This window comes from Platichthys flesus, chromosome 7 (genome assembly GCF_949316205.1).
Source record: "Platichthys flesus chromosome 7, fPlaFle2.1, whole genome shotgun sequence".
In the NCBI taxonomy this organism is placed as follows: Eukaryota; Metazoa; Chordata; class Actinopteri; order Pleuronectiformes; family Pleuronectidae; genus Platichthys; species Platichthys flesus.
In genome coordinates, this window is record NC_084951.1 from 25,926,995 (window position 1) to 25,943,487 (window position 16,493).

At 45.4% G+C, this 16,493-nt stretch overlaps 1 protein-coding gene across 2 annotated transcripts; it reads left to right on the plus strand.

Moving 5' to 3' along the window:
- The first annotated feature begins 93 nt into the window (after nt 1-93).
- Nucleotides 94-15,729, plus strand: jph2 (junctophilin 2). 2 transcript variants are annotated; one of them, XM_062390977.1, is made up of 6 exons: nt 94-883; nt 3,626-4,442; nt 10,575-10,693; nt 11,927-12,918; nt 13,346-13,457; nt 13,845-15,729. In XM_062390977.1, the coding sequence occupies exons 1-5, from the start codon at nt 505-507 to the stop codon at nt 13,424-13,426; spliced, it is 2,388 nt and encodes a 795-aa protein (XP_062246961.1). In that variant the 5' UTR covers nt 94-504; the 3' UTR covers nt 13,427-13,457; nt 13,845-15,729. The 2 variants fall into 2 exon arrangements, with proteins under 2 accessions (XP_062246961.1, XP_062246960.1); XM_062390976.1 differs by having other exon boundaries at nt 13,346-13,446.
- The last annotated feature ends 764 nt before the right edge of the window (nt 15,730-16,493 follow it).

Here is a 16,493-nt window from a genome sequence, read left to right on the forward strand (position 1 = left end):
GTGTGACTGTGTGTGTTTGGTGAGGGGGGGTGTGGGGGGAGGGTTAGCCTTGTTAGGTCTGCTGAAATATTTCCAACAGCAGCGACTGTCAGGAGATAGCTGGTGGCAGCAGGGACAGGACAGGGGGAGAGAGAGGGGCTGTTTCTCTGAGGCCATGTAAGATCTCCGGCTCCTCATCCAGACTCATCCAGACACAAATCCATTCGATCGTAACAACAAGTTATTTGCTCCAGATGTGTAATTTACTCTAGAAACTAAGTGTGTGTGGAGTCGATCGTTCATGAAGAATCCAGCGCTGGAAGAATCTGGATCCAAATAAAGTGCGTCCTTCATGGACACAAACCAAGTCCAGAGGAAGACACCGGGACAGACCGAGCCCTGAGGACACCTCCGGTCCGTGTTCATGTCAGGTGGAGGTGAAGTCTCACTGACGGAGCTCCAGCCTTCATCCAGCTAACACAGCTTTCCTTTCTGACCCGCGCGTAATTGCGCAGCGGCGGAGGCATGAGCGGGGGTCGCTTCGAGTTCGACGACGGTGGAGCTTACTGCGGAGGCTGGGAGGGGGGCAAGGCCCACGGCCACGGCATCTGCACCGGACCCAAGGGCCAGGGCGAGTTCTCCGGCTCCTGGAACTACGGCTTCGAGGTGGTGGGGGTCTACACCTGGCCCAGTGGGAACACCTACGAGGGCTACTGGTCGCAGGGGAAGCGTCATGGTCTGGGGGTGGAATCCAAAGGACACTGGATTTACAAAGGGGAATGGACTCATGGCTTCAAGGGGAGATATGGCGTCCGGCTCAGTGTGGGCAGCGGAGCCAAGTACGAGGGGACGTGGAATAACGGACTTCAGGATGGATACGGAACAGAAACATATGCTGACGGAGGTAAGAGCCACTGGAGGACACGCAGCTCGTTGATCTTTGACCTAAAGTACAACTGTGTAGAAATACAGCAAGTCAAAGTCATGCATTTGACATTTGACATAAATATATACTTAAAGTACAACACGTATGCAAAGTGAGCATTTATAGATTCATCTGGAAGTTTGACCTATTAATAGACAACTTTATTTATATGTTTAACTTGTAACACACCATGTTGGTGTTTTTTTAAAGGAGCCGCATAAATAGAGACGTGTACAATTATTGTTATTTATTAACCATGTTTCATTCTCACTACTTTGGTGGAACCAGGAGTTTCTATATCAGGGGCCCCGGTTTACACAGAAGAGCCAATTACATGTTCCCTGCAAGAAACCTGATTCAGAAAGATGACACATTCCTCGTTAGCTCTGAGCAGAACCACACTTCTTTAAATATACTATATACATATTTAAATAAATTGTTCCACGTTCAAGCACATTGTGTACTTTAAAAAAAATATTATTATAACTTATTTATTGTTCGTATAAGTGAATTGTTTACTTTCTTCTGAGAGGACAGGGGGACTTCAGAGGCCAATCAGATTTCAGCTGGGAGTTCTTCAACAACTGCTGGTTATATTTTGAATAATAAATCTGAATTTAGAAAAATTACTTTACAAGTTACACATAAAATTCATGTACCTGTACCTGTACTTTACTTTCCACTTCTAAATTACTTAACTTTACACATCAAGCTAATTTGCGTGGTCCATTATGGTTCAGAGAACTAAGTTCATTGCAGATGACACGAAAACAAACGAGCGAAGAAGATCATCGAGGTTCATAACGTCGATGTAACCAGAAGAAAATATCACTCTGCTGCTGTCAGTCAGGAGCTGCTCTGGAAATCCAAACCCCACAGGAACGTTTCCGTTTGGTGAAAGTGTTCCATCAGGAACGCAGGTGGAATAACTCAGATCGTTGAATTACATATGAATAACTATATTACTATGGGGGGGGGGGGGGTTCTTTCAAAAGTTTGAAAAGGAAATAATAAAGTGAACTAAAGCAGAGTTCCACCCCTTTGTGTTATGATATTATATATCGGATTATTGGCTTATATGATAATATAATATATTCCAATAAGTGACACTACATGACAGGGTTGTGTTAAAATCTGTAAATATACTTAGATATTTTAACACAACCCTGTCATGTAACTGTTAATAAATCTGCAGTTAACTACTTTATTTCTAATTTTAATCTGTAAAAATCTATAAACTGTATTTTATTTATAACCCAAATCTGCAAAGTTACTTTAGTTTGTAAATAAATGCAGTATAATATCATATTGATGTATGAACTACATTGTTCAACATTAACTTTGACCTGAAATTAACTGAAATTACTTGTTTTTTATTTCCTTCTTATCTCAAGTTCCTTGTTTCCGTCCTTTAATCTCTCTGGAAGCTTCTGGTGTTTCCTGAACGCTCCGACTTCCTGAATGTTAACGTGTTGGTTGAATGAACCACGTCGGACATGTAGAACATCGATGGTCCGGGTTAGCGGTCGTTTCCCTCGGTACCAGCTGACTCATCAGCCTGAAGCCCACTGGGCTGGACATGGCGGTGGGGGGGGGGGGGGGGGGGTGGATGTGATAGCACCAGATGTCAGGATGTAATAATAGCCCACAAGCCCTCATGCCCTCCTGGCCTCACGGGCTGAGGCCTCGAGCTCACTTTAATCCACACGCATGTCAATTTTAGCGTGAGCCCGAACCCAGACATGACTTGTCAGCGAGTGCTTGACTGACGGAGCCTTTTCACACCGAAGATTCCCGCACGACACTTCGGCACGAATAAACGTTTGAGCAGTTTTCTATAGAGGGAAGTATTTTCTCTCCATAGCGTCAACGAGTTAACACGGGGACCAGAAACAGGCTCAGGCAACGACAACGCTAATCAACACTGAACGCAGGAGTTAAGATTGTGTTCACTTTTGTAGGTTACAAAGTTGTGGACTCATTTTGACTAGATGATGACGCTGGAGGCAAAATGTGAAAGTATCAGTTCTCATGTGTGGAGCGTAGAAACCGAACGCTGCTTCTCCATGTTTAGTTTTGACTCTGGGGACAGAAGGCCGACCTGTTCCCGACGTGCTGAGGGGTCGGGAACATAACGTGGCAGCAGATCAGAAATAGATGTGGGCCCTAAACCATTCTGTGCTTTACAAACCAAGAGTAGGAGTGTAAAGATCTCAGAACCGGAGAGAGGAGATCCACTTTCTTGATCGTTTCTTTAGAGAGACCTGTGAACACACCATGCAAGGACAAGACTCACCAAATCCTGCTGAGCAATAAGTCCCTTAAACCTAGATATGTTCTTAAGGTGGTAATAAGATGACTTAAGAATGTTTGAGTCTATGGCTACACCAAGATGTCTGGCTCGTGGTTTTTAACTTAACAGATTCAAGCTGATTTGATTAGTCTGATGCTCTAATGGATTAAAGTTCCCTGGTCGTGTACATTTTTGTGTCATCTGCAAAACTGTGGTAACATATTTAGTTGTTTTCCATTACCTGTGGAAGTGGGAGCATGTTGAGCGGGAGAGGCCCCAGTATAGAGCCTTGAGGAATCCCATATGATTGTGTTTCTCTGCTCAGGTGAATAATCCCTGTGCTTTAAGTAGGATTCAAACCAGTTCAGTGCCAAAGTTCTTTTTTATTTCTAAATAATAATAAAGTCCCTGTCCTCTGATGTTTGCAGGTACTTTCCAGGGTCAGTTCACCGGTGGGATGCGGCACGGCTATGGTGTTCGTCAGAGCGTCCCCTACGGGATGGCGGCCGTGGTCCGCTCCCCGCTCCGCACCTCTTTGACCTCCCTGCGCAGCGAGCACAGCAACGGCACCGTCCTGCAACAAGACATCCCCCTCATCACCACCACCAACGCCTCCGGTGAGGAGACGCAAGTCGCCACCCCCACCCACCTGGGACCGTCCCGCGGGGGCTTCGCCCTCACGCTCCAGGTGGACCCCGAGGCCGTGAAACCCAAGAAGAAGGGTCTGTTTCGCAGGGGCTCTCTGCTCGGCAAGCTGAGGAAGTCCGACTCCAGCAACTCGCTCTCCAGCCAGAAGAGTAAGCTCAGCTTCCTGAGGACAGAATCCGCCCTGAGCTCCAACGCCAGCGACACCAACTCCACCATCAGCATCGGGGACGAGAGCCTGGCCGGGGCCGAGGATTTCCCCCCCGTGGAGGCCGACATCGACGCCACCACCACAGAGGTCTACATGGGCGAGTGGAAGAACGACAAGCGCTCGGGATACGGAATAAGCGAAAGGTCCAGCGGGCTGAAGTATGAGGGCGAGTGGATGAACAACCAGAGACACGGCTACGGGAGCACCACCTTCGCAGAGGGAGGGAAGGAGGAGGGCAAGTACATGAACAACATGCTGGTGAAAGCCATGAAGAAGAGGGTGATCCAGCTGAAGGGAACCAAGATCAAGCAGAAGGTGGAGCGAGCGGTGGAGGGAGCTCAGAGGGCGGCGGCCATCGGAAAGCAGAAGGCCGAGATCGCTGCTTCCAGGTAAGAAGAGTCCGAGGAAACAAACGATCAACAGCTTCTCAAGTTGTGCTTCTTTTTCCAAACACAATCAGTGATGGAATCTATAGGGTCCAGATCCAAAATATTATAAAACCAGACAAAGCAGTTGATTAAAGGGACGTTATTAAAAGATAAAGCTCTTAAAATAACTTAAAAACTAAAATAAAAACAAATCAAACTTTCCTTGAGCTTTTCAAACAGACAAAGTTTTGGAGATGAGATTTCAAAGAGTTCCGTGAACAGAGAAAGTGAACGAGACAAAAAATAAAAACCAGACACTAAATTTATTCTGAGCCGCCCACTGACCTATACGTATATTATTTTAAATTATTATTATAAATAAGAAATAATAAGTACACAGGCTAAAGGGACCAAAGGAATTTCCTATCAGACGCTTGACACCCAGAGCCCATCATGAGTCTCTACATTGGATATAATATATATATATATATATATATATATATATATATATATAATAATGATCCTCTATTCCTGAACTGGGAGCACATGAGACACTGTAAGACAAAACCTCACTAGCGAGCAGAACAACCCCCGAGGTCAACAAGACAAATCAATCCAGACACAAAAATACAACTGACACAAAAGAAAAATGGACCGTACACACGTGAACTTGAGTTTGTCTGTGACCGTACATGGACGCAGTGTTTTTGTCCACATCGTCCTCAGCACCTGAAATAAGCTCCGTGTTTACAGACTTGTTCTGACGGAGCGCAGACCCCCGTCCCAGCAGATCCAAATCTAAATATTGTGCTGTGAGGATAAGCAGTAATGGGCCAGTGTGCATCGTGTCAGTGCTTCACGCTCACAGCTCATCTTCAGGCACCTGGACCGGCACAATGGAAGCAAGCACTTGGTGTGTTTATGAAATTATGAACCAGAATATTACAAAAAAAAACACAGGATACATCAGAAAAACTTCTGAAATCCTTTTTTATGTATCTTTAGGATTAGGGTTCGGCGCAGCCTGACCTCTGAACTAAACTACCAAACTATTAATAAAGTAGTTAAAACAACGGCCTGGAGTCACTTTCTGCAGAGAGAAAACTATGACTTGTGATTCTTCAAGTGGGAGTTTGAACGAGGGACTCCTACTTGTAGTATTTATACATTCTCATGAGTCGTTTTCAGACGTGAATTCCGGAGCATGTGCACAGAACTGGGTCCGGACCTTCTCCGCAGTTTGTCTTTAACACATGAGCAACCGAGCGAAGGGTTTTCTGCTCAGCTCGCTCACAACAGCAACCAGGAATCTGCAGGGGGGGGGGTTGCAGACAGAACCAGGACATGACGTATTCATTCTGCTGCAGAGATCACGAGTTTCTGTTATCAGCACATCATCAACACATGTGCGGCTCCACTTTTGATCCACTTCAGACATTCAGCTGAGTGGAACCAGCCGGAGAAACTCTGGAGAAACTCTTGAGAAAGTCGGGAGATTATCCGGAGTTCAGTGCACGTCAGGAAGCAGCTATATTTGTTCTTTCCCTGAAGTACTGGATATGAATACTTCTCGAGTCTTCTATGATGAAAACTACTCCGCAGTGTAACATGAATATTAAACTAAAGTCCTGTGTTATATAAGCAGTGGAGACATGACACATCTCCTGGACGCTCTGTGATCCTCTGGCAAAGGCGCGGACGGTTATAAATACAACCTGTGCACTGCCTGGGAAGCCAGACCCGGCCTCTTCCAGAGCAGAGAGGTACACGTCTGCACCCGGACGCTCTGTGGACATTGTTGTGTTGCGTGGGCCGGCAGCCGCGCGTCTGGAGGAGGACCTGTGTGGCAAGACGGGGTGTAAATGACGCACACACAGGGGCCCTGCGGTCACAGAGGAGCCCTGACTAAATATGGACACGCACACTCCTGCTGTATCACAATCACAGGGGAATGCAACAGCTGATTATCCCCCCCGCCCTCCCCTCCCCTTCTCTCCAGCCTCCATCTTTCCTGCCTGTTCACAGACACACACACAGACTGTGTGCTTACACTAACTCACACTGGCTCTTTTATTGTTTCTCTCACATTTGTCCAGTTGAGGCAAATCGAAAACTCGCCCCACAGTCGCACAACTCTTCCTCAACAACACAACTCTGCAGCGTAGACTGCTTGTAGACAGTTTTTGTCAGCGACTGTAAACTGCAGCTCCTCTTCTTGACAGTTAGAGATCACAGGTCTGAGACCAGCTTGTGTCAGCAGTGGTGTCAAATGGTTCCGCGGATATAAATATTACACAGCTCATAAGCAACTGCCTTGGTATAAAGGGTTAGTGTATATATGTACCACACCTAGCTTTAGTTGTGCAGCTTGGATTACACAGTGTTCTGCTGATTCCAGTGTTTTGTGCCGTAACATTTGTAAACGCGGTTCAGGTCTGACCTCAGGGTGGGACTATACCGCCTGTTTTTATAAGTTACTTGTTTAATGAGTAATAAAGTCCCAGAGGAGAAAATAGCCGGTGAGTATTTAGATGAGATCTCTGAAGCTAGTCCTTGTGTGACCTCTTGACAATGTTGCACTTAGCAGCTAATAGGGTTTTCCCAGCGAGCAACAAAACCACTTCACCCGGGGCATCGCCGGAGTCAAGTCGTTCATGTGGGGGTTCAGGCCGCTGCAGGGTTAAAGCTGTGGCAGTGGTACCTACAGCACGTATGCAGTAGGGGGCGCTGCTGTTGTTGACGAGCAGGTGACAGGTCGCAGTTGTAATGCGTGATTTCAAAGCCTTGTCCGGAGAGTGTCCGCACGATTGGTGCTCCGACTTTCTGAGGAGTTTGGGAATTTTATTTCCTCCTGAGATACTTTTTGATTTTTGTTTTTTGTTTTGGACATAAATGTATTTTCTTGGGGACTGCTTGGAGAAAGTCCTGAGAAATTCCAGAGAGACGCACTCGGACCTTTGCGTTCTCACAAACAGTCCCACAGGATAATGTCAGGAGATAACCTGGAGTCCAGTGCCTGTCTGACAGCAGCTCAACACTGCAGTGTGGCTGCTGGAGCTGCTGCAGGAGCTGGAAAGAAACAACCAGATTCAGATGCTCGACTAAAATCACTGGTGTACGTATAACATCAATACCAGCGTTGTACATAACCGACTGGAGCTCGTCATGCTAGCAGCAGCCGAGTGAGCGAGGAGGAGCACCGACAGTGAAGGCAGACGACAAACACAGAACTCTCTAAACGTCCAATCACAGACCTGATGACATCATAGCTCTCTCACGCACATCGACATCCGTGGGAAAGAATCCGCCTCCAGAGATTAATCGACAAGTTGACAACTTTTTGGGAATAGCTGACAACTTCTTACATGTAGTAATCGTGAAGTGATTTATTCGTCTTTTTAAAGGGACCAATTCACTCTGTCACTCTCCCTCTGTCCTTCACACACACAGCAACACACACACACACACACACAGACACACACTGCACATTGGAACAGGACCTTCCACACAGATCCAGTGGCACATGCCAGAATGACAGAATATCTCTTGCCATCAGCGGCCTCCAGGACAACTGCAGCCTGACGAGAAACAGATGGTGAAAAACCAGCAGAACAGAAGGACGTGCGAGAGAAGAAAGGCTTTTATTGCTCAGGATATACGTTACATAAAGATTTATGCTTCAGATCATTCTGTGATCTCAGACAAGCTGTGGGTGGTGAGCGGGGCAGAGTCTCTTGCTGCAGCTCATGTGCAACAGGCATCTCCAGCGGGCGACCCTAAAAGCACAAGGGGTATTTAGGTCACAGTGTCAAATGTCATGTTTGGTTGCAGAGACACTCGGACACAGGCTGCAGCAGTTATACAATGTAAAGGGACAGAACATGCTTTGGTTGAATAATTTTTTTCCACCAAGACAGATATTCTTCCTTGTTTTACTTCCCACAATAATAATAATAATAATATTTGGTGCCTTTCAAAACAGTTACAGATCTACAAGGTGCTTCACAAATAAAGTATATGTGCAAAGTTAGCACATCCTAGAAAAGCCAGATCAGTAACGTGATAAAAAAAGTAATTAAAACAATCAAATAAAAACGTTTTAAAGCATTTAAAGAAATTAAAAACAATGAAAAATCAGCAGAGTTTTTAACGACCTTTTAAACTGAGGCATTGGTTCTGCTGATGTTGTTCCACAGTGTCGGAGCTACAACCATAAAGACATGATGCCCATCAGAGTGACGGGTTCAAAGGGCTGTAATACAAAGCGGAGACAGATCCTGTGATGATTCGAAGGTGATAATTAATTAAAATGAATTCTGCAGTGGACCGGGGAGCCAGTGTAGCTCGGCTGGACGAGAGCGATGTGTTCCCAGTGACGCTGCAGAGCTCTCTATCCACTTCCTCTGTTGTCTGATGAAACATCACAGAGAACAAAGGGACTGCAGAAATCTTAATGTGACGATAATCAGGATCTTATGAACTTATCATAAAATAATAAATAAAAACCAAACTCATCAGAACCGTGAAGATTTGAACAAACATCAGTCTGATAAGAACGACCTGAATGACAGAAACCTGAGAGACATTTATTAGATGATTGTTTTTGTGGGAACGAGTGATATTTCTCATTTCTCCTCCTTGGGATTATCAACCAAGGTCACAACTACATCTTATTCTACTTTTGGTAAAAAAATTGCTTTCGTTGTAATGGCTAAGGTCAAGGTGAGTATTTAAGGAGTGATTGATATCAATGGGGATCCTCTCCCCCGTAAGGATTTATGTGTAATAATTTGTAAACAGCTAAACAGCAGCTGCGTGTTTCAGTTGTAACGTGTGAGGTTGTGAGGATGTTCGTGGAAGAGGGGGTGCACACTGTGTGAGGACAGGTGGAGCTCATCGATCAAAACAGGAAACCCCAGGAGTCTGTAATTGTTCCAGTGGGAAGCAACTTCCCCGCTGAGTTGTCAAGTGGACTGGGAGACTGGGAGACTATTTCCAGCTCAGGGTAAAGTTACAGTATGACAAGTATCCTCAGAGTAATCACAATCAGTAATTCTCCCAGTTAATGTGGCACAAATTACAGCAGCCTCGCAGCTGCCAGCTTTTTCAGTCAACGGGTCGACCACTTTGGTCCAGACTGAAATATCCCGACAACTATGGGATGGATCTCCACGTTGTTGAAAGTCATGGACCCCAGAGGATGAACCCTGCTGACGTGGTCGATCCCTCTAGTTTCCCTCTGACGCTTCACTGTGTTCTTTAAATCAAATGTTCAGTTGAACTCAGAAATTCATTTTGATTTCACAAACTCATTTGCATCAGAAAACAAGAGCCTCACAGACACATTGAGGGAACTTCCTCAAACTTGGTACAAACGTTAGACTCCAGGACGACCTGATTTGATTTTGAAGGGCATGGTCAAGGTCGCTGTGACCTCACAAAGCTGTGACATCACAAAGCCCTTCAGGAACATGTTATATGAAGAAAGCCTCAGCAAATCATTTCAAAATTGGTAAAAAATAATGGTCAGAGGTCAAATTGGGTCAATCAATCAATCAATCAATCAATGAAATTGTATTTGTATAGCCCATATTCACAAAATACAATTCGTCTCATAGGGCTTTAACAGGGTGTGACATCCTCTGTCCTTAACCCTCAGCAAGAGTCAGGACAAACTACTAAAAACCCTTTTACAGGGAAAAAATACGTAGAAACCTCAGAGAGAGCCACATGTGAGGATCCCTCTCCCAGGACGGACAGAAGGGCAATAGATGCCACGTGTAGGAGAACATCATAAAGATTCAAGTTCTAGCAGCATGGATGAGGGTCAACATTTTGAAGGTTAACTTCAATACTATATGTAAAGCAGTCCTGCTGCAATCATAGTCCATGGTCAGCAGCCAGCAAGATCATGATCCACCATCCAGATCAGATCCACTATAGAGTCTAGAAAGAATGAAGTGGACTGGAACTGCACTGGTTTGGGTAATATGGTCCAGTGGCAGCTGAGTTAACCAACTGCGTACATGAAACTATGTGCAGAGCAAGATACTTACACAAATGCTATTTTCATGCAGGAATCCGTTGCCGCTGATGCTTTCAATGAATTGTGAATTGCGTTGCTTCTCTCTCCCCCCCCCCCCCCCCCTGCAGGACGACCCACGCAAAGGCCAAGTCGGACGGAGCTGAACAGGCATCTCAGGCGTCCAACAGCGAGTCCAGCATCGCCCGGCTGGTCGCCAAGGAGCTCTCCCCCTCCTTCTACCAACCAGGTCAGTGGGAACCGGAACTAGATGTGAGGAGTTCCGCAAAATGGATCGAACCAATACCAACGTCACCTCCTTGAAAAAAGATAATACAGCGCTTCCTGTTCTCAACATTTTTCTATAATAGGATGTTCATAATTACATTTAACAAATTCCTGTGTGACATGAATCCACGCAGAAATCCTCACCTTCATCTCATATTCGTTGATATAAATAGTTTGGTGGTCCATTTGCACTCTGGCGTTATTGAACGTTAAGTTTTTACCATCCTTGCGGACAGTCGCACCTCACAGGATCAGTTTCAGTTGTGCGTGCTCCTGGCAGTAGCACACAAAGCAGTTCTCTCTCACACATCAGTTTCTTTAATCTTTGCCCCTTTGTGCACATACACCCCCACACCCCCACCCCACCCCGAAGGCCATAAATTTGATATTTCTGTCCCTGTACATCCCTCCAGCTTGTGCCGGTAGATCCTTCGGCCGAGGCTAACGACAAGATTAGTCGCATTTGAATGTCTAAAAAAGGAACGTCTTATTGGGCAGAAGGGATCATATCAGTTTCATTGCGACTCTGGTAACACACAACAGCAGGAGCAGCCATTTTGGAGCCTCTAGCACTTTCCTCCTGCTTTCTCCCCCAGCGGAGCGTAGAGGCATCAGACACATCCAGCGAAGTGGCTTCCTGCAGGAACTGACTAATACAACAAATGGATGATGTTCTGTTGTGCACTGCTCCGTCAGAGATCTCTTACCAAGGAGATAGCTACACAGGCAACACACATCATGTGTCAGTATCTGCACCATCTGGTTTAGTTTCACTGGGGAAAACAATGATGCAGCCTCACAGTTCAGAAAATAAACTGTGAGGAACTGATATATATATATATAGATACAGCTGTGTCTGTGTAGGAAAGGCCTGATCCATATTAATATCTGCTGCTTTCTGTCTCTGCCATGAACACTCACACCTTTGTGTGTAAGGAAATGTCCAATAAATGTTGTTTAGTAAAAAGTACACTATTTCAACTTGAGGAATTAAAGTACAAAGTAGTATAAAAAAGAAAGTAAAATACATATCTACTGAAGTATAGCCCCTGAGTGAATGTACTCCTCATTTACTCAGGTAAAGTGTTTGCTTTTGTTCTCATCTTCTTTCTTAAACTAGAACCAGAGGTGATAGTGATTATTAAAACAATGGATAAGATTAAAGTAACGTGGTGACATCCCTGGTCTCCCCCAGGTCCTGAGTATCTGAAGAAGAGGATGTTCCAGGAAGTGGTGGAGGGCAGCGAGAACACAGACATTGTCATGCATGAGCCGCTGTTGTCTGAGGAGGAGCCCCCGCCGACCCCGCCCGAGAGCCCCCTCATGAATGAACTGGACAGCCTCAGGCCTGGCTCTTCTCCAGGCCGCACGCCCTCCCCCAGCCTGGGCATCATCAGCAAGGAAGACCCTAAACTCCTCAGTCCAGGGAGCTGGAATGAGGACAGAACCAGTAAAGGTGGTGGCAGCAGAGGAAGCAGTAAACCCAACAGCCGGCCCAGCAGTCGCCCCACCACCCCTTCAAACCCTGCTCCAGCTGCCCCTGAAGGAGGAGGGGGGCCCAGCAGCCGCGGCCCCTCTCGGACCCCCAGCCGTCAGAGCAGCAAGAACGAGCAGGGCTCCGACCTGGAGATCAAGCCCCTGCAGAAGTTTGAGTCAGAGTCCAAAGCTCCGGACGAGTCTCCCGTGGCCCCAGTAAGGAATAGCCTCATCTCCCACTATGATGAAGAAGAAGCTCCGCGCCCCTCTGCCAAGGCGCCCAAAGCTGTCACCCCCGAGCCCAAACCCGCAGAGATCCAACCTGAGAGAGCCCCACCAGTCCCAGAGCCAGCGCCCATCATCTCCGAGAACAAGGTGGAGTCCAGGGAGGTGAGCAGGCCGTCCAGCAAAGCAGAGACAAAGCCGTTACCGAAACGACAACCCAGCCCAGTTCCGGTACCGAAACGGCAACCCAGTCCAGCTCCGGTACCAAAACGGCAACCCAGCCCAGCTCCGGAACCGAAATGGCAACCCAGTCCAGCTCCGTCCCCGAAACCTGCACCCACCCCTGAACCTAAAGCACTACCAAAGCAGGTGGAAGCCGTCGTTGCTAAACCGGTTCCGAAGGTGGATCCCAAAGTGGAAAGTCGACTGAAGCCCATTGTGTCCAGCCCGCGTGAGGAGGCGACTGCAGAGTCTCTGGAGCTGGAGGTAAATACACATCCAGTGTTCGATTATTTCAGGAATGTCAGTTTCCATGATTTCTTTTTATATCTAAACTATACCAGGAAAGTTGTCATGATATTTTGTTCTGACGTTCTCGCTCCCCAGAGGATGAACCCTAAAGACTTATATGGTCTTTTACTTAGAGCACCACCAGCGGGTCAAAATAGATATTAATAGTGTTTGTTAAAATTAGCATTTAGCTCAAAGTTCATGCTCAGTTCAGGGGCCGCATCCTTCAGAGCCCATAGGTAAATGGTGGCCCCTTTGTGGCCCCCAATTTAGAAAAAAAACTAGATCCGCCCCTGGTTCTTTAATTATGATCTGATCCACGATCTGATTCTTAGGTTTATGATCCGTTGCAGTAATGACAACTACAACCACTGTCCTCACGACCACCTCTTTGTTCTTCCAGGGCCCGAACACCATCATGATCTGCATGGTGATCCTGCTCAACATCGGCCTGGCCATTCTCTTCGTTCACATTTTGTCATGAGATGTTTTCCTCCACGTCAGGTGATCTACAGGTCGCCATTTTGAACAAGTGACGTGGTGAAATCACACTTTTATTCACGTTTTCTCTATCTATGAAAACGAGTCTGAAGACCGACCTTTTATATTAATAACCCTAATCTGTCTTTCAAGTGAATTTTAATTACTTATTTGTCCTTTTGTTTATATTTTAGAATGTTATTTGGTTTCTCTTTTTAGATTCACTGATTCTAGATTCAAGCACAATATTCATATTTAAGGTTTTAGTTGATTTTATTCACTTTCTCACATCTATTCTTTTTAGGTTTAAGAATTGTATTGATTTATTCTGTGTGTTTGTGTGTGTGTGTGTGTGTGTGTGTGTGTGTGTCTGTGTTTATATAAGAGGTGTTGTATTAATTGTCTAAATCGGTTCGCTGCAGGTCGCCTGCGGTGATGGAGAGAGATAGCGTCCCTCCTCAGAAAGGAGCAGAGATGGAAAAAGGCTACTGGCGGGAGAAGGAGAAGGAGGAAGGGGAAGAGGAAGAGGAGGAAGAGGAGGTGGAGGAGCAGAGCCCCATGCAGGCGGCCACAGCTCTGCTCAAGGTTTTTCTCGGTGTGACTGTGTGAAGCTCTTTCCTCTTTCCAGAGCTGAGAGGAAGTGAAGGACATTGACTGACATGATTCATCTGGATCTGGAGGTGTGTGTTAAAGGGTGGGGGGGCTGGAGGGCGGCAGCAGGGTGACACAAAGAAAAAGAAAAAAGGTTTAAAAAATACACGTATGAAGTTAACAAGTTAGTTAACTAGTGAACTTAGGTTCAGGAGCAGGGCCACGCTTCCACCTCTAGTCACCCGTCAACATTTACCTGGTTCACACGTCACAGCATCTCTTTGTTCACCCTCCTGGAGAAAGAGAAAAGTAGAGGGCCCACCCTCATCCCTTCATCCTCATCCCTTCATCCTCCTCCCCTCATCCCTATATAGATTTCCATTCAAACCTTTGAATCACTTATTGCTGGGGCGTGGTCCTGATGAATGATAATTATGTTTTGTCACAGGTTTGTAGTTGCCAGCTGCAGGAACGTTGCTCACATACACAGACTTGATATTCTCTCCACCTGCAGCAGACGTGTGGAGGGTTTAAAGGTGACCATGTTGTTTTGATCACCTGCTTTGTCCACGGTTTGGTTGAGCAGCCGAGGAGGATCCGTTAAGTAGGAGGCTGAAACTGTGTGTGTCAAATACTGCTGCGTACTGAATCTGATGTTCTGTCAAGTTGTTGTTTTTCGCCCTGTTGCTCTTGACTGTCTTAAGAAAGACTCCAAAGCATCATGAGTTTTATTTGCAAAAAAAATCTGTATTTGAGTCCATGTGTGTTCGACACTGTGAAAGATTCTGTTCTCTCGCTGCCTCCACTGTCACGCTGCTGCTTCGGTCCGGGAGCTGAGCCGCGGTAAGAGATGGAACCAGGAAGGTCAATGAGTTTCACTGCTCCTGTGTTTGTGTTTGTGCACTGCTGCTACACACCCGGGAGGTTCTAAATGAGTTGGGACGGTTCTTCAATAGGATGAGCGAGCAGAACATGGAGGCTGTATGTTGTAGCATGTTTGCTTTAGTCGACAGAATCATATTCATACAGCCGCAGCAGCAGCAGCAGGAGGTGGGATGACGCGTTTGCCTGTAAGTGTTGTCACGTATGTTCCAGTGTAGAGAACTTCCACTGCTTCATATTCAGGGCCTGTTGTGCTTTTAGAGCCAAACATCAACTTTTGTACGCATGAGGGCACTTTGTGTGTATGGGTCTGTGTTTTTGTACCATTTTGAAGTGCACATCTTTTCAACGTTCAAATTATTCTGATAATATGCAACCCCTGAATTTATTTATTTCCCAAAAGGAGTAAGTCCGATGACCTCGTGACCGTGAGCTGGAAGGATCCTTAACGCCGTGTCTTACATTGAGAGGAGCACTCTTCATGTGTGCCGTCTAATATTTTCCCCGTGTTTTTCGTTTAGCCGTGAATACATGGGGATTTTAAAAAGTAAGGTTCTTAGCTGCACCTTTAAAAAATCTCCTATGATTTAATAATTGGAAAACATTTTCCACTGGTAATTCTGTCTCAGTTCATTCAGCAAACTGGCAGATTAACTCAGCCGAACGTGCAATAAAACTAGTTTTCACACGGGTCAGTGTAATGCTCAAGGCATTTTTGTCCGTTTTAGTGCATCAAATAAAACTAAATATCATTGCTGAATATGTCACAAGTGTTTGTGTGGCTGAACGTGGCCAAAACTACAAAACTCAGATTAAATAAAAACTTTTACAACATTTGTGAATGTGTATATGTTTTTATGAATCAGTCAGAAGTGTCATGTTGGTTCATTATCTACGGATCCAGGATAGAAACATCAGAACTCAGTATTTTGAAACACCACCTTTCTAGCAGCAATCACCTTAATTAATACAAATGAAATCTGAAAGTGACGTTTATAGACAAAAAGCTGCACAGGTCACTGAGTGAAGCGAGTTTATCTGACCTGCAATAATTCATGATGCAACATGGAGACATCAGCTGCTGAACACCACTGCCCCCAAGTGGGGGTTAGTTTTATGTTTAAAATTAAAATAAATAAATTCATGTAAAAAATGGACACTGCAAAGGAGTGAGCTTTAACAAATATACAAAATAGGCCCCACCTTGGTTCATATTTCAAATCATGTTGTGAAATGCTGCAATAATCCAGCTTTCATCATGAACTCAATGACAACTAAACAGCAGACAGAGCACTTCCACACTCATTCATTTAAAAAGGTAAAGTCACTGGACTGGTATCTCTTGCTTATATTTATATAATGCTGCACATGTTCTCATTTTGTCAGTTGTTTTATAGATTAACACCTTTGATTGATACTTCGATACAAAGACTCATAAATCCTCAGATTGTTTCTTGAAAATAAATCTCAAATGATGTGAACTCTCGTGTCAAAAGCTGCTGGTCAAGGCTTTTTAATGGAGGAAGACTGGATTAGTGTCGGTCATTTCCTGACGTATGAAGAAACATTTTGAGTTTAAGAAACATCGGCTCAAAGCA